At 42.5% G+C, this 24015-nt stretch overlaps 1 protein-coding gene across 1 annotated transcript in view; it reads left to right on the top strand.

Moving 5' to 3' along the window:
- Positions 1-23255, top strand: part of LOC124268743 (phosphatidylinositol 4-phosphate 3-kinase C2 domain-containing subunit alpha-like) — a 71854-nt gene extending 48599 nt beyond the window's left edge. Inside the window, 13 exon segments of the mRNA XM_046703773.1 lie at positions 132-268; positions 1036-1205; positions 1898-2018; positions 2020-2055; positions 3778-3884; positions 4922-5047; positions 8180-8255; positions 8674-8810; positions 9621-9726; positions 11056-11172; positions 11716-11814; positions 12457-12579; positions 19202-23255. Of these exon segments, the coding sequence (XP_046559729.1) occupies positions 132-268; positions 1036-1205; positions 1898-2018; positions 2020-2055; positions 3778-3884; positions 4922-5047; positions 8180-8255; positions 8674-8810; positions 9621-9726; positions 11056-11172; positions 11716-11814; positions 12457-12579; positions 19202-19393 (1547 nt within the window). The 3' untranslated portion in view covers positions 19394-23255.
- The last annotated feature ends 760 nt before the right edge of the window (positions 23256-24015 follow it).

Raw genomic sequence — 24015 nt, 5'->3', positions numbered from 1 at the left:
TGAACTTTCGGCTTTTCTAATTGGAAATGGAGTCTTTCTCACAAATTCATCACACTGATGTGGATTTAGGAATAGGGTGATTGAGATGGTCAGTGTGAGACTGTTACGTAAGATGTGCTTGTGTTGTGCAGGGATCATCGAGCTGGTGACGGAGGCTGAGACGCTACGCAAGATCCAGGTGTCTTACGGTGTGACTGGGTCTTTCAAAGAGCGACCAATCAAAGAGTGGCTTCAGAAACACAACCCCACAGAGCTGGAGTATCAGAAGGTAAAGAATCGTCAGACATTGTCATACTGTGTAAAGAATTGTCAGACATTGTCATACTGTGTAAAGAATTGTCAGACATTGTCATACTGTGTAAAGAATTGTCAGACATTGTCATACTGTGTAAGGAATTGTCAGACATTGTCATACTGTGTAAAGAATTGTCAGACATTGTTATACTGTGTAAAGAATTGTCAGACATTGTCATACTGTGTAAAGAATTGTCAGACATTGTCATACCGTGTAAAGAATTGTCAGACATTGTCATACTGTGTAAAGAATTGTCAGACATTGTCATACTGTGTAAAGAATTGTCAGACATTGTCATACCGTGTAAAGAATCTTGCAATTAATTTATCTGATACTGACCTTGAAATATTGACTGACTGATATCATAGGATCAGTATTGACCTTTCAAGTGATCAATATTGACTTTCGTCTGCTGGAAAGCATGATGGTGTTTGGTAGTGACATTTCATGGCTCTGCGGTTGCTCTTATAGAACAGGGGATAGTTTCAAGGCTTCATAGACTTAATGGGAATTTTGGTATAGCAAAACGAGTGTTAAATCTTGAAGAGCACAAGCATGGGTTACTGAAGAACAATTCTAGCCTGAATCTTCACAGGTCCATAACGAGATGATGTGTTGTGTGAATTATTGTTGGATGTTGACTGAGAGATTTATTTCCCTAATAAAACCAATAAGATCCCACAGACTGTGATATTCAGCGTATGTTTGTTGGAAGTACATGATGTCTGTTTCCTGTGTAGGCTGTGGACAACTTCTCATGTTCCTGTGCGGGTTACTGTGTGGCGACGTACGTCCTCGGCATCGGGGACCGCCACAACGACAACATCATGTTGAAACAGTCAGGGCACATGTTCCATATAGACTTCAGCAAGTTTCTAGGAGACACACAGATGTTTGGTAGCTTTAAGAGGTGAGAAATGGAGATTATTTACGACAATGTGCATATCTATTCAGGGGTGGAAATAACTTTAAAATTGATAGTGTACTCCCGGTACAGTGGCACATGTAATGTCACTTGCCCTGATAATTTTTCCACTATACCGACCGTTTTCCTGCTGATTTTTTAAATAAACAACATAATTAACATTGGAAAGTCAACTGGACACCGGTACAATGTGATATACAAATTTGCTTGCCCGACAGAAAAAAACACTGGACTCGGACGTCAGGCAATGGGTTATTTCCACCCCTGCTATAACGCACTATATCCACACCCGTGAGCAGGCTCAGAACATACATTATTAGCCCTGTCATTGGATGAGGGTGACCTTGAACTATGTTCTCAGCTCCCTTGGAAGGATGCTACTGAAGCTGCATTATGAGGTGCCAGAAGGTCAATTTACACATTACTGTTAACTCCTTCTGGTACCGAATAACTGATAACCAGAGGCATATAAGTTGAGCATAAATTGGGCTCAAATGTAGCCATGATGAAAAGAGATTATTAGCTGAGTATGGATGCATATCATAAATGTCATATGTAAAGAATAAAAAATGTACAATGCGAGTATTTGCTGAAATGCTTATGTATGGTAACAATTTCTTTTGAATATTTTATGATAATTATCACTTTATGTATTTACGTGAATATTTTACTTGCAGAGATCGAGTTCCATTTGTGTTGACGTCAGACATGGCGTTTGTGATTAACGACGGTGGGCGGAGACGTGATCGCTTCCAGAGATTTGTTGACCTGTGTTGCAAGGCCTTCAATATTCTCCGGGAAACACGCAGACCTCTTCCACAGTCTCTTTGTCATGGTCAGTGCAAGCGTTGATATCAAGATGTCAAGGACAATTCAGTTTTAGTCAACATCATAAAAAAAATCAATGTTTTTCTCTTGCCATGCCTCAGTGTGTGAAGTGTGACTGTCCCTCAAAATGAGTCAATCTGTGAACTTTAGGGCCAATCAGTATCACAGCTTTAAAAGGTTTTGTGAGAACGGGCAAAACATTCTCAGCAGCATGTTTGATTTCTGTATCTCACGGAGATGGAATGGAAGTTATTGTGATACTGTAATAATCTGAGGTTGGGATACATGAAATGACGAAATGCTTCCAAGATCTCTGTTTGTTTGTTTGTTTGTTGTTTAATGCCTCGCACAGCAATACTTCAGCTATATGGGGGCGATCTGTAAATAATCGAGTCTGGACCAGACAATCCAGTGATCAACATCACGAGCATCAATCTACACAATTGGGATACGATGACATGTGTCAACCATGTCAGCGAGCCTGACTACCTAATCCCGTTAGTCGCCTCGTACAACAAGCATGGGTTACTGAAGATCAATTCTAACCCGGATCTTCACAGGGCAGATCTCTGTTGTAGTTGTGTTGCTGCTACATAGAATCAGAGGTCCTGGACAGTATACTGGGACTCTCTATTATCGCGGGCTCTCTATTATCGCGTCATGCAATAACATCGGGAAAGCAGAAACACCACGCCCCGCATCGGCTGTTTACATATGCAAATTACGGAAAATATATTCATCGCTCTTGAAAAAGTCATTTATTTCATTGGAATGTTATGTGTAATCGGAAAAATATTAAAGCATTCATCTTTTCAGTAAGTTCTAGAACATTTTGAAACTAGTATGACCCCTACTGCCCTTACATCTAGCATGAATCAAATCTTACTTCATCAAGAGCAATCCTGCGACAACTTTAAGGTCATTTGCATATTTTCCGTGCTAAAAATATAACAGGAAGTGGCGTATTATGCAACTTCACTCTGCACACGGCAGCTTACTTGTATGGTAATGCGTTTTAAGCGAGGAAAAACAATATTTTGTAGCGTTATTGTTACCTTGTATCCAAATGAATAGAAGTTTCTGATGTTTGGGTTAAAAGCATGATGATATTACTAATGTGAATGAAATTCCTAAATATTTTTAATGATCAAACTATTTAGATTAGTTACTTGTCTAAGTAAACGTTTCACAGTGTCATCTGCTTGTACCGCGTGCCATAGTAAGAAAATAGCAATACCGCGATAATAGAGAGTTGCTTCAGTTACCGGGTCAAACGAGACAATCGGAATTGCCGCAATGGTATTAAACGAGTTGCGACTATGTGTCACATTATTTGTGACAGAAGTGAAGATTGAACATCAGTCAACTGAAAATATATATAAAATGCTAAATGTCAGTAGCCGTTCATAATCCCGATGGCGACAACATTAACTACCGCGATAATAGAGGGTCCCATCCTACATAGGAGACTTCTTTCGCTGCGTGCTGATGTTGGTCATCTGGCAGTGCTTTTGATTACACGGATCTTTGATCCCTGGGAAGAAAGGCTAGTCCTGTTTTCAGAAATATGAACCCTGGGACAATATCAGCATGAAGACCAATTCTAACCCGGATCTTCAAAGATTTTGTCATAATGATTCTTTCATTTTTGCCATATAAATGTCTTGCAGTTACCAAAAGTGTCTGTTATTTTGAATCTGTTTCCTGAAGTGTTGTTTATTGTCCCCAGATGGCGAGGTCCGGTATACCGGGGGTGTCGGAGAGGGCAGCAGCGTATGTGAGACAGACGTTGCTTCCTGGACAATCTGACGCTCAGGCGGCTGCTTTGTTTACAAGGTAACCTTGACATTGATTCTGTCCTCTTACTGTGCTTATACTTACGTTATTGACTCAAATATTAACAAACATGTTATGAGTCTTAAATGCAGTAAAAAACTCAGTATGGGACCAAAGCACACTTAACTTTATGATTTATTCTTTTTTTCCGTTCCATTTTGTTTTTTGTTTCACCTGTTCTCCAATCATTTCTAGAGATTGTTAAATCATTATAACAGGAGAAAGTGTCGCGTGTTACACGTGTTGTATTTTTCTTAACCCCGCATTTTTATAATTGAGTATGGGCGGTGGGGTAAAGTGGTTAAAGCGTTATTGTCGTCACGCCCGAAGACCCGGGTTCAATTCCCTACATGGGCACAATGTGTTAAGCCCATTTCTGGTGTCCCCCGCCGTGATATTGCTGGAATATTGCTAAAAGCGGGCGTAAAACTAAACAGTCAGTCAGTATAATTGAGTATTAAAGAAAAGTTATTGTTTAATGCGGCACTCAGCAGTATTCCAGCTATATGGCGGCAGTCTGTAAATAATCGAGTCTGGACCAGACAATCCAGTGACTGACATCATGAGCATCGATCTGCGCAATTGGGATACGATGACATGTGTCAACCAAGTCAGCGAGCCCGACCACCCAATCCCGTTAGTCGCCTCTTACGACAAGCATGGGTTACTGAAGACCAATTCAACCCTGAAGGTCCGGGATGGAATATTGATCTTCAAGAACCCATGCTTGTCGTAAGAGGCAAGCTAACGGGATCGGGTGGTCAGAGCATGAACATAGTCAGTGAGCCTGACCACCCGATCCTGTTAGTTGCCTCTTACGACAAGCATGGGCTGCTGAAGATCATTTCTAACTCTGATCTTCACAGGTATTTAGGAAAAGAGACATGTTTACCACCAACTTAATGGCACAACCTTCATTAGCCTATGTTAAACTATGGGAGATACGATCTCCGAAACCTTAGATCGCTATGAGGACTGAATATTTAAGTGATGCCAAATGATGTTGACCACCTGGTTCACCCCGATGTTCATTGCAGGATGATAGAAGAGAGCCTCAAGTCGGTGTTCACACAGTTCAACTTCTTCATCCACAATCTCGCTCAACTCAAGTTCTCGTCTCACCAGGAGGGGGCGCTGCTGTCCTTTGTGCCCAAAACATACAGGTAAGCAATACAGTGAATGCACATAAAGCTACGACTTGTAGTAACAACTTGTAGTATGCGACACAGCAGCAACGCCAAACAGTCTAGGGATGTCACGATGGGTAGGTTTCATGAATCGATACGTATCACGATACCCATGTCATGATTTGATACTTATCACGATACCTATTTTCACGGCATTATTGCGTAAATTTAGTTACATTTTGAACATTAATTTTTCATGTCATTTAAGCTTAAATCCATAAAAAAAATATCTTGGATGTCTATATACAACTTCTAAATGCCGCGAAAAGACATTCATATTTCATATTTTATAATTGTCAATGAAAAGATCAACATTTTTTATTCTCAGAGATTAAAAAGGTTTAATTTCCCATCTTTGTGCATGAAAAACAGTGATTTATAACTCTCATTACATAAAAAAACGTGATACATTTGCAAAATGTAAACGATACATAAACATATTTAAACGGATACTTTCAAAACTAAATATCGATACAGTTTTGAATGTATCGATAATTATATCGTCTTAGAAAAAGTAGTGATGCATCGATGTATCATGGCATCCCCATCAAACACCCTAATTGTAACAATTTTACATCGCATTCAACCAGTTGCATCCGAGTTGTAAGACATAAGACTTTTCTAATTCATACCACAAGTAAGAGGCTCTCAACCAGTCAAATCGCTTATATCTGTATCCACCTCAGAGTGACATCCCTTTGTTTCTGTTGACATCAAGTTAGAGTCCAGACTACAGAAACTTAATCGTACCAGAGAAAAAACTGAACAGTGTTTCGTCCAAGAATCAAGTCGCAAACCCACAACCATTTATCCTTTGTTTTCTTTCTTTTTAGTGACTGCAAGTATACTGACAGTAATGCCAAGTTCTTTTTGTTGCTTGACGATTCCATGTTGCCATGTCATACAGGAGAATACTACACGAATTATCATTGTGTCATTACATAACATAGGAAGAATTATAATTCAATATGTAATGACGAGTGTCCTTCCTATGGTATCTGACCGAGGTCAGCATATTTTTGTTATGTTTTTGGTTCAAACTGAAACCGGTTTCATAAAGATGTTCCGGAAGTTTTGTATTGTAGTACAATATTTGCATGATGTCACACTGTAATGACATCACTGCCTTGGTAACCGACGTCACGATGCATGTCAGTTGTCATCGCCTCGTACAGCCTCCTACAGTAAACTACTCCCTAGCACCTCGTTTCTTGGTTTCCAGTTGCTTCATTCTCCTAACATCACTGGTGGAAACATTATAATGTCTCAGTTCGACTTAAGTTTTTCGAATGAATTCACGGTATAATGGAAAAATAGTTCAGAATGTGACCTAATTGAGAGGTCATCGGTTATCCAATCAAATCGTTTGAATCTGAGGTCAAGTCGTTACAACACAGGTCCACGTGATACGACACTCGTGTGACGTACGAGATTAGTATGCAACTACCAATACCTTGACCTCGTGGGTAATAAAGGAGAATCTCACGTGTTGTATGCAACTTAAAAACAACACAAAAAACAAAGTCATTATGTTCTTTGTTGTTCCTACGAGTCGTATGCTACAAGTTGTTTCTGAAGCTGTTGATGAGAAACCAGTAAGAGATTAATGCCATCAATCATGTTTGATATCAAATTCCAGGTCAGCAATGGGGAGGAACTGAGGAGATTACGACACACTACTTTCCTGATGTTATGTCTCGGTGTTTCAGTGGCTTTCAGCTCAGTGTTGAAGCTTGATAGTTTTAGTTTTAGTTTAATGTATTTGGTGTTGTCTGTTTGCATTGTCATCATCGCCTTGATAATGTACAGATATAACGGAAACTTTCCGTGTCACACAAAGTATAAAGTGTAAGCTGTAGTCAGGGTGACCTTACTTATGACGTTTGTGTTCTGTTTCAGTGGGTCAGTGCAATCTTGAGACAAGATAAAATATGCATCAGTTCCTTGTTTAAACTGTGTGAGAACCAGATTACTTCAAAAACAGTAGACTGAAAGTGAGAAGAAATATGTGAAATACACATTGCCATTTAGAAAGTGGTCAAATGTAACATATGTTATATTTGGGATTAATAATAATAATAATGTGTCCATTTATATAGCGCCAAACTCCACACTAGGTATGCTCATAGCGCTAACAATCAAGGCACAGCACATTATTACCCTGGATAACCCAAGCTGCCTGTTAGGCGCTAGAAGGTTATAGTCATATGACTTTTTGTCCACAGGGTACCCATTTTCCTGCTGGGTGAACAGAGACAATTTTGAACAAACTCACTTGCCTAAGGTGAGACCACATGTGTCACATGTGCTTCGTTGTGGGGCAGGACTCAAGTCCTAGAAACTCTCAGGAGTCAAGCTGCCAAACACGGTCACCCATCCAAGGTCTCTCCGAGCTCGACGCTGCTTAACTTCACTGAGTTGTGACCTGAGCTTTGAGCACAGGACCACGAGCCACCACACACATTATAAGGATTACACATTCTTAGTAAAGTACAGATTCTAGTATCCGGGATTCGAACCCACACCCTCAGAGTCCTAATCGCCAGCGGTGGCTGAGCGGTCTAGGCGTCTGACTTTGTGTGCTAGCGATTAGGTGCCTGACTCTGGGTGTGGGTTCGAATTCCGGAGGGGACTCAACCCAACAAAAGTACTAGAATCTGTACTTTACTAAGACAGTGTCATCCCAAATATAACATGTGTTAGAAGAAATATGTATTGTCAGAGAGTACTACAAACATCAGTAACTTGTAGTGTCATGGACATTGACAAATGACGGTTAGTCGCATTGTCATCGAACAAAATATTGCGTGATTAACCACAGAGTAGAGGGATTTCGCACAAGAACCACTAAAATCAAGTTAATTGTCCCAGTACAATGTAGTTGCCTTTGACTGCCAGACCAGCATGATTTTTGACACCTGAAATCTGCAGCCTAGAGGCACTCTCAGAACATAATCTGTCCCTTAGGTACCAAGGTCCTACCAAGGTCCTACCAAGGTCCTACCAAGGTCCTACCAAGGTCCTACCAAGGTCCTACCAAGACCACCGAGCCACATCATGAACTCTTTGCCTGTCCTGTGTGTACACTGATTTCTTTGTTCTCCTCAGCATGCAGACTGACGGGAAGATATTACGTGTCGAGCTGGTGTACTTCGACAAACGATACACACCAGAAAAGCATTATGTAAGTTCAAGCATGTTTGGCGAAAGTTTTTGGTCAGGAGGTCTTAAAGGTTACAAATATGTACAGATATGTGAATATTCCCAAATATTTCCCAACATTGACAGGGGCGGTGGGGTAGCCTAGTGGTTAAAGCGTTCGCTCGTCACGCCAAAGACCCGGGTTCGATTCCCCACATGGGTACAACTTGCGAAGCCCATTTCTGGTGTCTCCCGCCGTGATATTGCTGGAACATTGCTAAAAGCTGCGTAAAACCATACTCAGCCAGCCAGCCAACATTGACAAGTATTCACAATTATTTAGTATCAATTTACTTATATAATTATTTACAAGTATTTGCAGATATTTAAAGGTCGTTGCATCTTTTGTAGTTTTTAGAAGTATTAGATATTTACTGCAATAACAACTGTTCCCTGGCCAGATCTACAAGCTGCTTGTTGAGCGTCAGGACGAGCGAGTCCACACACACATCTACCGGCTGTTCCAGGAGTTTGTCGAGTTCCGCGATAAACTTGCATCCATCTTCTCACTGGTCACGTGGCCAAACTTCTCCACAAGGTAAACTCCACTGTTACGTCTCACGCTGAAGTCATTAATGAACATGTTTGGTGTCATTGCAGCAGATTACCAAGCATTTTTTCCCAAAAGGAGAGGTTTTCAGTGGCCAAACACAATGTAGTGTGTTGGTTCAGTCATTTTACATAAAGTAGAAGTTCTTGTTTTGTTGGATTTTGTTAATTTCGATGCAAATAACAATATATTAAAACATATGTCCCATTATTTGTTTATCTGATTGTTTTTGGCTAAGTTGTGTTTCATCATGCTTGTTATGTTGGATTTGATGTTTAATACTGCAATATACTGGCTATAAACTCCAGCTGTATGTAATCAGATCCGTGAAGGTCCGGGTTAGAATATTGATCCTCAGTAACCCATGCTGGTCGTAAGAGGCGACTAACGGGATCAGGTGGTCAGCCTCGCTGAGTTGGTTGACACATGTCATCAATTCCCAATTGCGCAGATCGATGCTCATGCTGCTGATCACGGGATTGTCTGGTCCAGACTCGATTATTTACAGACCGCCGCCATATAGCTGGAATATTGCTGAATGCGGTGTAAAACTAAACTCACTCACTAACTCAGATTGCGATCCTGAGTATTGACCTGTACAATTAGGATACAGTGTGATACATCAACCAAGTCAACAAACCAGACCTCACAGTCGCCTCTTACGACAAGCATGGATTGCCCAAGCCCTATTCTGACCTTGATCTTCACTGTGACCTGTGCCTTGTATTATTTTGATATTATTGTTTGTTAGTGATGTGTTCCACCATGCAATCATCTTCATTATTCTTCTGTGTTTAGGATGGTTCTGGGACGAAGCAATATCAGAACAGTAGCAGAAAGTCGTGGTGTAGAGATACGTCAATTTCTGGAGGCTTTGTGGCAAAAAGCACCCGAAATTTCTGAGGTAAGGACTACCTCCAAGCTGCTTAATTTAGCGTCTCCCACAAAACGATGGAATAAACAAGCACACTGAGTTTCTCATACCTTATTCCATCAATGCCACCAACCTGTGATTCTGGGTTCAAATCCTGGTCTGACAACACCATCCAGCTCCTTCCAAAGCAAACTAACACACCTTATATACTGAAATGGGCACTGGGGTAGCCTAGTGGTTAAGACGTTCGGTCATCACACCGAAGACCCGGGTTTGATTCCCCACATGGGTCCCCCTCCGTGATATTGCTGGAATATTGCTGAAAGTGGCGTAAAACTAAACTTACTCACTCTATACTGAAATACTCTATAAACTTCACTCATCTGTTAATGCAGAGACCAAATGTGTTTCTTCTGACAAAGTTCGATTTTATCAAAGAGTTGGGTTTGATTCCTTACTCTTGGTACCATTTGTAAAGAATGTTATACCATTTATGACACAAAATGGCAATGGCAAATTGGAAGAGGGGTAACGTAGCTCCTCTTTTTTTCAGATCCCATGCATGTTAATAATACCCTGGGTCACTTCTTGAGAGGTATATGAGATGTTCGTAGGTATTCTACTATTATGTACAAACCCGAACCACTTTGGAGTAGCACAAAATATATGTAGGAATGAGTGGTAAAACACATTGTATTCCTCACTCTCTAAACTGATTATGTCTGATTATTCCCAAAACTTAATCAAACCTGTGTTATTTTGATAATTTGTCAGTTGAATATATGTGTTTGTCTTTAAATATATTTTGATTTTTGAGTTTGTTGGACACGTTGTGATATATGTGAAGTGTTCTGTAAAACAGTGTTTCACCAACTCTATCGCTCATTCGTAACTACTAGCCTCTTTCCGTGACCTACAAGAAGACTCGTACCCCTATCGTGCGCCATTATTGCCAAGAATCGTGGCAAACCAATCAAATCGCCCGTAGTAAAACGCATTTCGAAGCATGAAAATGGCCGAACCGTTGAAGTTTGAAACTTCGCTAAACTATGCAAAGCACAATTTAAACATAAACTTTGAGCTAAAGGATCAGAAACTTTAAACACTTTAATATATTTACAAAGGGAATGACTGTATTGCTGTTTTGCCCACGGGATATAGGATATTCTGGGAGCCATGTTTGGAAATTCAGAGCTATCTTTCCTTGGCAATAGTACTAGACTATTTTCATCTCCATGCCCGTTTACGCTTAGACAGGGCCCAGTCGTAAACATGGCTACTAGAGGGGTACGAGACACCATCCGGCTTGCCGGAATGACACGAGTAGTTACGAATGCTCTATCGCTGTGTCTGTTCCAGTGTGATCTCGTCTACACATTCTTCCACACCTTGTTGAGAGACGAGCAGGAAAACAGCAGTGCCAACAGTGCCAACCCCAGGAGTAGAGGTAGGTGGGATCAACCCTTGGTTCAAAGAGCACAAAATATGTGTGTGGTGACATTTTGGGGGTAAATTTGCCCGAAGATATTTAGGGATGGGTTTTGAAACAAACAAAACTCACTACATCCTAAATGTACATTGATCTAATTACTGAAATCAGGTAGAAATTTTAATAATGATTCTCCAATTTGAAAGAAAGGTATTAGGCAAGTATTAATGATTCATACTTGAGCCAAGGAAACAGCTGAAAGAGAGTGAATTGATCCATGCAGCTGACAACTTCACAAGGTGTAATGCTTATCAACTCTCTCTAAAGTGTCCAGCAAACAGAACCTGCATATTTCAATTGGAGAGTACCTAGCCTTATAAAGCTCAAGAAATGCTACAAGGTTTACTGAAAAATTGCACAAAAAGTACTGCAGTTACTGCACCCAAAGACAATTTGATTGTTCACAATCAGGAACAGTGAAGGTAGTTCTCCATCCCTCATCCATAGTGCGTCTGTTCTGACATATGACCTTTGGGAAAGGAAGAAATGTTTACTGATGACGTCGTCTGTTTCAGGGCCCGGTCATGCAGACGACGGGGAGCGCTACAGGTGTCCGCGGCGAGGTGCAGCTGTCTCTGCAGTACAAGAAGGACTCGCTGCAGGTGCTCATCATGCACGCCAAGGATCTGGTGAGTGGAACAGCAGCCATTGTCTGGCCTGTAAATGTGTGTAATGAGATCTGGATCAGATGGAAGGAAAGCAGTATATGTTATATTACTGTTAGAGCAACGTTTCTAGCACCGTTGTCAAGCAAGTGTTAGAACATACACTGAAATGATAAACTTATTGTAATAAAGAAATTGTTCATTCATGTTTTTTATCCTTCCTTACTGCTGGGACTTCTAAATGCCTCTCGGGGCAGTGGGTTAGCCTAGTGGTTAAAGTGTTCGTTCCTCACGCGCCGAAGGCCTGGGTTTGATTCCCCACATGGGTACAATTTGTGAAGCCCATTTCTGGTGTCCCCGCCGTGGTATTGCTGGAATAGTGCTAAAAACAGCGTAAAACCAAACTCAGTCCAACCCAAAATCCCTCTCGAAGCTATGATGTTATTATAATAATAATCTGGAGATCCATATTATGAGGATGATACACGCCATCACGGTTGATACAATAACCCAACTCACTGAGCACAGCCACATCATACATTTGGTGGCCCCTTACAACCTAGAGTTAACAGGTTGTGTTCAGAAAACCCATAAGGTTCCTTATCAGACGCCCTCCTTCATAGATTTGTGGATTGTATTTAACCAGAACATGTTCTGTTCTCCTAGTCCCCCGGGCCCGACTTCCCCAGCCCCTATGTGAAGACGTATCTCCTGCCTGACCCCGAGAAGCAGACCAAGCAGAAGACCAAAGTGATGAAGAACAGTGCACATCCTACATATAACGAAGTGGTGAGTGTCACTGTTACCACCCCTGACTGTAATCAACGTTGTTCTCCTCATTCACTGTTACCACCCCTGACTGTAATCAACGTTGTTCTCCTCATTCACTGTTTCCAACAATCTCTGTTTCAATCACTGACTGTTCCCAACAATCTCTGTTTCAATCATTGACTGTTCCCAACGATCTATGTTTCAACCATTCACTCTTCCCAACATTTTAAAACTTATCCTATCTCACGACTTGCACCTCTCTCTCTTGCTTCAACTTTAGTGGAACGACTGTAAACATTTTCCATAGGCCTCCTTGTCCATTTGCCCGTGCACTCCGTGCTGCTCTCCTTAGATAGCTTCCTAGTTCCTAATAAAGCTTGCAGCATGCTCCACTAATTGCCCTTGTGACTACCTTGAATGATCATTCTCTTTCTTGTCGCACGACTGTGTGGACGTGCTGTATATTAGGGACATTATTTCACCCTAACATCATGGGGAAAACTGATAATCAGTCAAGGAAAAGGAATGTTTGTGCTCAATGCAAGACGAATAGACGACCTAATCGCCGATCAAGACCGCCACATCATTCTAGATCACCACAACGATCTAGATCACCTTCACGATCCAGATCACCATCACAAGCCCAATCTAGATCACCGTGCCGATCCAGATCACCGGATCGATCCAGATCACAGTCACGATCCAGATCACCAAACGGGTCCAGATCACAACTTCGAATCAGTTCACCAGACAGATCCAGATCACCTAGCCGATCCAGATCACCGAACCGATCCAGATCACAACATCAAAGTAGATCATCGGACCGATCCAGATCACTTAATCGATCCAGATCACCGAATGGATCCAGATCACAACCTCGAATCAGATCACCGGACCGATCTAGGTCACCTAACCGATCCAGATCGCAACATCGAAGTAGATCACCTAACCGATCCATATCACCAAATCAAGCCAGATCGCAACTGCAAACCAGATCACCTGTTCGATCCAGATCACCTTATAGATCCAGATCACAATCACAGTTTCCAGTTAGTGCATCGATTCGATCCAGATCACTTTACAAATCCAGATCATCTTACCAACCCAGGTCACCTCTATGATCTAGATCACCTTACAGAGCCATTGACCAATCGGGATGACAGTACAGATCCACATCTCATGGCCGATCCTATTCAGATGGTCGAACCAGAGCTCCAATCAGAACCAGATCACCAACTAGAACTACAGCGACCCGGACTAGTTCTTCATATCATACCAGATCACCTAGCCATACTAGGGAATCCAGATCACCGGCTTACCAACCTACTTCGATACTTACTACGTCGAGATCTCGATACAGTTCCTCTGACCGACGTTCGGGTGATCATTGCTCTGATACCACTAATAGGCCTACAGTCTCCTATGATGTTCCGTCTACACGCTCTGAGAATCCTTTGACTCTCTCTAGGATCATCGCTGAGTCATGGGAACCTGATAACAATCCCACTTCTACAGCGACTCCGGATCTAAATATGATGATCAGGGCCATAACCTCAGTTATCTACCCCTGGGGGTAGCTTTGCAGCAGTTGAGACACCTCAGGTACTCCTTTGGCTTGTTGAGAAGCACCAACTTCCCTTGAGTACTTCAGCAGATGACCTGGATCACTCTTATGCTCTTAGGACCCGGGATTGGTCTACCATGACCCTACCACCTCGACCTTGTATTCTGAAATTATCCAGTACACTAAATGATGGTTTCAAGAGCCTGAAACGAATTAAGGACGGATTCTCTGCCTCTCATGTCCACGGCCTAACAAAAATCTCTACGGCTCCAACAGTTGATGAAGATATTGGAACCCTGTGTGGCAAACGAGCTGCTTCGCCCTACCTTATTGAGGACCGAGAGTTGGCTCACATGGATGAGAAAGACGTTGCCATCTATTAGTTGCGTGATTGCAGCAGTCGACGCTGTTAACACTGCTCTGGAGCATACTTACTCTGATCAAGACGCTTACATCCGAGGATGCATGACTTTAGCTCTGGACCAGTTCCAAATTATCCTGGATCAGTTGTCTGATTTTTTGGGCTACACTCTTGCTGTTTGCCGACGTGGACCCCTTAACATCTCCTTCTTCAAGGGTAGCATCTAAGAAGTATCTAATAAAGTTGATAAAGAAACCCACTTTCAAGTCTCGATTGAACTGTTAAAGATACAGAAGTCACAGCTCCAGGACTCATTAAAACAGCGTCGAATTGCACAGTTCACCCCTACCAATCCTGGATTTACGCAATCTTTTTCGTGGCACATCCACTCAAGGCCGTGGCCGTGGTGGTTCCTCCCGTCGCCCCCCCAGGACCAACTCTGGCCCAGGGACCAGGGCCGGGAAGCAGTGACGGTTGAGACAATCGCACGACTGGGACCTCCCGCCCCCAGTCGTTCCGATTTACCACACTCCGGTAGGCGGGAGATTACAGATCTTCGCCCTGAATTGGACCATCCTCAAAGATCTGTACGTCACCAACCTGCTTCTTCACGGCTATCAGCTACCCGTTATTGGCAATCCACCTCTGACGTCGCATCCGGCTCATCGCTCATATCCTGTGGACCAGCTTCAGACTCTGCAATCCACAATAGGTACGCTATTAGACAAACTCACGATAGAGCTCCTAGGTCCATCGCCCATCACTCCAGGGTTCTACTCCCCCATCTTCTTGGTTCCAAAGAAAAATTCCAATAAACTCCAGCTCATCTTCAATATGAAGTTGTTCAATGCCCGATTCCTGCTTCCACCGCCTCACTTCAGGATGGTGTCGATCAACCTTTTACGCACAATCCTGAAGAAGGGAGACTTCCTCATCAGCCTAGATCTTCAGGATGCTTATCTTCACGTTCCGATACATCCAGAACACCGGAAGTACCTTCGCTTCGTGTTCAATGGGAATCACTACCAATGGAAAGTCCTACCATTTGGAATTTCCACGGCCCCGTGGCTTTTTACCCGAATTACCAAGCCCATAACAAGCTTCCTCCACTTTCAAGGGATCACCTTCGAAAGCTACATAGACGATTGCATGCAGGCTCAACAGGATCCGATCGTATTGCTTCGCCAGGTACATATCACCACCACGCTGCTCAGACAGTTAGGGTGGCTGTTGAACACCACGAAATCGGAACTAATACCGACTCAGAAACTCCAATTCATCGGAGCACTGTTCGACACTCGTCAGGGGATGATGTTCGTACCTCACAACAGGTGGATAAAGATTCAGCAATGCATTCCTCCAGCACTGTCTCAGGCAAGAACCTTACGACAGTGGCAGGAGCTACTGGGCCTTCTGACATCAGCTACAGCCTTAACGTACAGAGGCCAGCTCCAATTTCGGCCGATACAGTGATTTCTACGCCTGTACCTGTTCTGGGGAGCTCACTTCCTCGACCACCAAGTGGCCAGGCTGTGGTCATCTGACGAACAGGTACTTCCTATAAACGAGCTGGAATCCAAGGCGGTAATTCAAGCCATCTCACATTGGGCAACAGAGCTTCAATCAACCAGTCTGCTACAATGGGCGATCAGGTCCTTCCATCTCATCGACTCACTCAACATCGTAGCCAGAGCCAGACCCATTCCCGGGGTAAAAAATGTGATCGCCGATGCCTTGTCCCGTCCCAACCGATCGTCCCCGACAGAGTGGAAGTTACTGCCCCAGATCTTTCAGTCGATGATCTACCCATTATCACGGCCTCAAATAGATCTGTTCGCCACAAGGTTCAACAACCAACTTCCAAAGTTCGTATCACCAATCCCAGACTCCTTGGCGTGGGACCTCGGCGCGTTGGCAATATCATGGGAGGGTCTCAATGCCTACGCGTTCCCCCCTCCAGCTCTGCTACCAAAAGTAATACAGAAACTATTGGCCACCAGCAACATACTACTGCTTTTGGTCGCACCCTTCTGGCCAGCGAGAACTTGGTTCGTCAACCTAAGAAGCCTGGCAGAGCCAAACCCAGTACCGCTTTCCAACCGGGACGACCTACTTCTTCACCCTCACTCGGAACTGCGCCACGGGTCACCTCAGACCCTCAATCTACATGTTTGGCGCATCTTCAGAGGTCTCTCATAGCTAAGGGCTACTCTCACCGAGTAGCCACAGCTATCACTTCAGCGCATCGTACTTCGACCCGTTCCTTGTACGACAACAAGTGGAAGAAGTTTGAAGACTATTGCAAGCTTAGGGGAATTGCACTTCCACCACGGTTCAGGTCGTTGCTGAGTTTCTCCAGCATCTCCGCACTACTAAGAAACTCAAGGGTACTACTTTAACTACCTACTTAGCCGCAATCAACTCGGTTTTGGCTACCACCACAGGCACGAAGATTTCCACTGTTCCCGAGTTGCAGAGTCTACTACGCTCCTATAGACTCTCTGACCAGTCCAGGAAGTTCAGACCTCCGGCCTGGGATCTGTCCGTCGTCCTTCGTCATATGATTTCTACAGATTATGAACCTTTAGAAGACAAGGACTTCGAACAAGTGACATTCAAGACATTCTTCCTGGTAGCTTTGGCTACCGCTGCTCGTATATCTGAACTGAATGTGCTTGATGTCAATCGGGTGCGGTTCGAGCGGAAGAAGCATGGCAAGGCTTTCCTGGGTCTCCGCTGGGACTTCATTGCGAAAAACCAACTGCCAGGGCAACCGGACCAGATGTTTACCATTCCCCCTTTGTCCACCATCCTTGGGCCTGATGATAATGAAGATTTGACACTCTGCCCTGTTAGAGCTCTACACGTTTACCTTGCTGCCTCCAAAGATCGTCGACAGCTACAGAAGCGCCTCTTCATACCCTTGTCGAACGCTTCAAGAACTGAGGTTTCCCGGACCACATTGGCCTCCTGGATGCGTGCCACGATGCTGTGAGCCTACACCTTTGCAGGGTTGCCTCCTCCAGCCGCTTCCAATCCTCATGAGACTCGTGCACTAGCCTCAACAATGGCACTCCATAGCAACTGCTCCTTGACCGCTATCATGGAAGGTTGCTTCTGGCGTTCTGATACAGTCTTCTCTTCACATTACCTGTGAGACTTGTCTGTCACGGATGTCCAGGGACTACACCAGTTCGGACCTCTTGTACTGGCTCAGCAGCTTACATCGGTCCAACAACGCAGATGAGGGACGGTTCCGCATTCGCGTTACTACTTTCTTGTATATACTGAATAAAAGTTGAACTGGATCTCAACCTTTTGTTTTCATTATATGGGTTTAAGAACTACTTCACTTGGCCTCCATACCAAGGCATCGGAATATGGCCACCTAGCATGGCCCTATGGACCTGAGGCACAATCAGTATGACGCTGCGGAGGTGTTCGACATTCACGCTTACTGACCTCTACTCCACGGAGCAATGACGTCAGTGAAGTGTGACACTCCCGAATTCCAGTGGATTTCGTTGCATTCTGCCTCCAAAGTTGCTGGGCACATCCTTTGACTAAGCTTAGGCAAAGGAGTGAGGGTCGATTTGATGCTGCCCGGAACTGAACGTTAAACCGTGGAGATGCCGAGTTGTGTTTCTCTTTCCCCCGCCTCGGTTGGTGTCTGGGGGGCCTTCTTGAAGCAGGGGCTGGCCCAATTCAAGTCGCAAGACTTTAATTACGGGGGTACCTTGTAACTCGTGGTGAGGCGAGGCTTACTTGCCGAGTTGCGTCCCTTGTCTTGTACAAGGTTGCAGCCGAACACCACATCACTCAGGAGCACCCATCTCCCTGGGAGTCGTTGTGCTTTGTAAGCCAAGGGGTTCCAGAGAACCCACTACAAGCATAGGAGTTGCATGCATGCATAACAGGCCTCCCTTGTACATCGCTATCTACAGTTGTCATCAGTCCACACAGCTCAAAGACCAGCTGTTCGCACTGTCCAGACAGAAGGGTAATCTGCGGCCCGCCAGTCCAACCCGTGGGATAAGTGCAAGTCATGAGATAGGATAAGTTTATATATTTGGACAATTTATAATAAAAATTGTATATTTTATATACTTATCCTATCTCACGTGATGGATGCCCGACCGGCCTCCCCACTACTCAGATTACAACGTTGGCTCCAAGATGAGAATGATCATTCAAGGTAGTCACGTGGGCAATTAGTGGAGCATGCTGCAAGCTTTATTAGGAACTAGGAAGCTAATTAAGGAGAGCAGCATGGAGTGCACGGGCGAATGGACAAGGAGGCCTATGGAAAAAGTTTACAGTTGTTCCACTAAAGTCGAAGCAAGAGAGAGAGGTGCAAGTCGTGAGATAGGATAAGTATATAAATATACAATTTATATTAAAATTTCCAAAATCTCTGTTTCAACCATTCACTGTTTCAATCATTTACTGCTCCAAACAATCTCTGTTTCCAACATTCACTGTTTCAATCACTGACTGTTCCAAAAAATCTGTTTGAACCATTCACTGTTTCAATCATTCACTGTCCCCATCAATCTCTGTTTCCAACATTCACTCTTCCCAGCAATCTCTGTTTCACCATTCTACTGTTTTCTGACAGTGACAGTTTCCGCCATTGACTGTTTCCAATATTCACTTCTTCCAACATTTACTATTAACAACATTCAACATTATCACCATTCGTCATCTGTTTTCAGATTGAGTACAAGATGCCGCTAGAGAAGATCCAGCAGCGCGTTCTCCAGGTGTCAGTGTGGGACCAGGCATTGGGGCAGAACAACCTCATGGGCACCGTGTACCTCAAGCTCCGAGATCTCGACCTCTCCAAGGAGTTCTGTCAGTGGCATCATCTTGGCAGCATCCAGCTGACAGATAGCGTCATGGCATAGACAGATAGCCTCGTGGCAGAGACAGAGAGCCTTGTGGCATTGACAGATAGCCTCAAGATATAGCCTCTGGCATTGTCGATTGATAGTTAGCCTCATACCATCGACAGATGGCCTCAAGACATAGCCTCATGGCATTGATAGTTAGCCTTGTGGCATAGACAGATAGGATCATGGATCAGACAGTCAATCTCATGGCACAGACAGTCAGCCTCCTGACATCAACAGATGGCCTCATGGCATCAATAGTTAGCCTCATGGCATAGATAGCCTCCTGACATCAACAGATGGCCTCGAGACATAGCCTCATGGCATAGAAGAATGGCAGACATTTTGGCTTGTCACCAAGGAGGGCCTGCAGGAGATACTACATGTGTTCAGGAGGAAACTTTGTTATTTTGTTTTTAACTGACATTTACCTTTGTTGATATTATGTTTTGATATGCTAGGTAGAGGGGCTGTTTGTAGATGTATAGGATCATCAAACATCATTTGGATGTAATACGAAGAAATTGTGGATCACATTCATGTCAGATCTGTGGATGATATGTTGATATTGATCATAATATCAATGGTATGTACGAGTCAGATATTTACAAGGTGCCTTGTTGAAGCTGTTGAATTTCTCATATTGGTGTAAAACATAACAACCCTGCCTTTTGTCAGGTACAAACATTATCTAATCATTTTGTTAAACATGCTGTCCATCACGATCACATATTAAGGACATTGTCCACTGATATGATTTCAAGGACAGCCTTAAGCAACCCAGCACACAAGAGCACAAGTATATTTCAACTCGCCCTGGCTAATTCAGTGTTTGGTTAAAGCCTAATGGATGGATGCGAGTACACATCTGTCGCTAACTACTGGTATGTCCAGAAGTGATGAGCACATGCCAGCATGAATTTGGTTCACCTTGTGTAGTTTTCAAAATCCTCGATCCACCTCTGCACTGAACCTCAGCATAAGGAATTTTGATGACCCCCTTTCAACTTGCAATACGATTCAGCAGACTTGACGTAATACTAGAGACCCAACCGGACCATGTTTATCAGATATTTACTCTCACGTACACACTCTTGTACATGTATCATCTTGTATCAAAACACACCCTCATTATCTGGTGCTCACATCGGAACACTGCACACTATCACTTGATGAGTCTTCAACCCCTATCCAGCAATGTTTACTGTGGATAGATGCTCATGCTGTTGATCACTGGATTGTCTAGTCCAGATTTGATTACTTACAGACCACCACACAGTGTGCGAAATAGTTTCCATGTTCTGCTAGCCAGTCGGGTTAACTATGCCTGAAAGCTACTAGCCCACAAAATAATTCACTAGCCCGAAATTTGAATGTAGAAACTAATCAAAATATTACAAAGGTAAAATATCATTTATCCGGCGTAATCTGGCATGAATTTAAAGTGTATTATAACTTAGCAAATCGGAGAGAGGGATATATTTTGAAAATGAACCCATGAAAATTCAGTGGGCCAGTGACTGTGGAAATTTACTGGCCCGACTGGACTTTTACTAGCCACGGGCTAACGGGCCAGTGGCTATTTCGCACACTGCCACCACGATGTAGCTGGCATACTGAGTGTGGTGTTAAACTATAAACATTGGACTGGAACCCAAAACTGCTGTGAAAGGCTGCAATATATCTGATGAAGACTTCACTCGCTCACACTAATTTCCTGTGATATTCAAAGTGGTGATACCATAATCCCCAGTATCCTCTTTCACCAAAGATTGGCATGGTAACTATGGTAACTGCTTGGCCTGAGTACAATGGCAGTACCCTTCAGTAGCTCTGGTAGTGCAGCTGATGTTTTTCCACGTAGTTGCAGCTGCTGTGTGTAGAGTAGCTTTGGTTGTAGAAACTTGTATCAGTTTTACACTCATTGATGTGTCGGAATCATAATGACGCATTTCAAGCGGTTAGGACAAGGATTTGACTGCACTTTATTCACCTAAGGATCAGAAGTAGGATTTAACTGCACTTTATTCACCTAAGGATCAGAAGTAGGATTTAACTGTACTTTATTCACCCAAGGATCAGAAGTAGGATTTAACTGCACTTTATTCACCCAAGGATCAGAAGTAGGATTTAACTGGTCTATATTCATCTTAGGATCAGAAGTAGGATTTAACTGTACTTTATTCACCTAAGGATCAGAAGTAGGATTTAACTGTACTTTATTCACCTAAGGATCAGAAGTAGGATTTAACTGTACTTTATTCACCTAAGGATCAGAAGTAGGATTTAACTGTACTTTATTCATCTAAGGGTCAAAAGTAGGAATTAATTGTACTTTTAGGGTCATGATTTGAACTGAATTGTACATTATTCATCTGAGAATTGGATATAGGATTTAACTGTACTTTATCTAGGACTCAGACAAAGATTTTACTGTGTAGCATTCCTTTTATGGGCAGAAGTTCTATGTAATGAGATCACAAAATACTTAATTCTAATAAAAATACATGTGAGAGGGAATCTCTAGATGAAATTGGTGCAGATGAATAAATACAAAGAAATTGTTAGAATGATTTCCTCAAGCTAATATTTGGTTGTAGATTAGTATGAAAATCTTGCCATCAGAGTATTTCATTTTCTTAATTTATTTGTAAATGTTTCAGTATGAATGAAGCTTGCATGTCATCTTAACTCCACAGGTAGTTTTAGGGGTAAGACCAATAGATGAAATTATTGATAATCACACCACTATAATCAAGACTGAAATTGCCAAGAATGGTTATCTCCCTTATATCCCAGTGAAATGGACCAATCAACTACCGTGGGATATATTAAATACCATGGACCAGATATTGTATATAGCCTCGTATAGTGCGACAACCCCAATCTACAAACCTTCAAAATCAATGCTAATCTATATCTAATCTAGTCTATAACCCTCTCATTTCAGGTACGAAAAATCGCCTTATACTCTGCGATATACGGTAGATTTGTACAGAGTAGTACAGTGTATATATCAGCAGTGTAAAGTAGCCCCTAGTTTTACATGTACAAAAAGTGCACTTTCATTATACATCAAATGTAAATTGATTTTTAAAATTGTTTGTTGATAGACCTGATAGCTGTTGTGTAGGTAGTGATTTTTCAATATTTGTTGTTAAAGGTATGTTGTTCTCGGCTTCAGTGCCCTATGTCACTGTGTGGAGCTTGTCTCAGCTCTGTTAAAGATGGGAGTTACACTTTTTATCTTACACATGACACGTAGATGTGTATAAAATTCATTTTATGCTTGTATTACTTTCTAGCATCTTATCACTGATTCAGCATTGTATACAGGAACATGTATTTATTGTTTATATCTATATGTATGTATTTAAACCTAGCCTTCTCAACGCTAGTTCAATTTTAGGTATTTTTAATCCAACCTTATACGAATAACCATTAATAGCTGTTTTAAGTGTTTTCATATCCTTTCCTAGAAGGATAAGTGGCTCAAGTGGAGAAAAACAAGATATGCTGTTGCATCAAGATGAACACATTTCTAAATTTCTGGGTCATGGAGCCAGTCATTTCTAAGATGCTGCCATTTGCTGTGGAGAGTTATGTCCCTTGGGCATGCAAGGACACTATAATTGTGGTTAGGAATCCCAGTTTCCCTCCAATGTACATGTATCTATTTTTGTCAGCAGCAAACTTGTGCCGTGGGTTTCACCAAAGTGATATCAGTGACCCGATTCACTTCAGATCTTTTTGGACCCATGAAGATCGGGGTTAGAATTGATCTTCAGTAACCCATGCTTGTCGTAAGAGGCGATTAACGGGATCAGGTGGTCAGGGTCATTGACTCGGTTGACACATGCCATCAGTTCCCAATTGCGCAGATCGATGCTCATGCTGTTGATCACTTGAATGTCTGGTCCAGACTCGACTATTTACAGACCGCCGCCATATAGCTGGAATATTGATGAGTGAGGCGAAAACCAAATTCACTCACTCAAATTTTTTTCCTCCGACATCAAACTGATATATCCTGACATAACTGGAACACCGGCATTAAACCCAACTCACTCACTATAAATTCCAGGAGTTAATACATGTTATTCAGCTGAGTACTCCTGTAAAATGTGTGATCAAATCACATGTGAAGTAGATTAGCATCTGATGAAATATGTCACTAGAACATCACTTGTGGTTTACACCCTATATCACCGGAGACATTTAAGAGTGTATGTTGATCTGGAAGTTGTTAAAACACAGTTCCTATCAATCTGCTGTGTCACAATCAGAAATTTACACGACTGGTGAAGTGATATGGGGAATTACAATATTTGAAATGTAACGATCCCATTCATTTGGGAATGTGTTCATTTATGGATAACAGCCTACAAGTATATATGAATAGACTAGTATCTATTTTGTAAGATTTGTCTCCCCTCAAAAACTTGGTGTGGACCTTTGTACCAAGTCTCATTCCTTCATTTTGAAAAAGTATATTTTTTGTGAATGAAATATGTTCACTGATACTGTAAACTTACATTATCAAAGCTGATTGAAAGACATCATGAGATCACTCTTGAACGAGCAATCATAATGGCATTGGTTGTATGTGCGGAGTTCAACAAAACTATGATGAGAAT

The sequence above is a fragment of the Haliotis rubra genome, unplaced genomic scaffold (assembly GCF_003918875.1).
Source record: "Haliotis rubra isolate DU_JTF1 unplaced genomic scaffold, ASM391887v1 Scf14, whole genome shotgun sequence".
NCBI lineage: Eukaryota > Metazoa > Mollusca > Gastropoda > Lepetellida > Haliotidae > Haliotis > Haliotis rubra.
The sequence above is the reverse complement of the archived record's forward strand: the minus strand, read 5'-3'. Positions and strand labels throughout refer to the sequence as shown.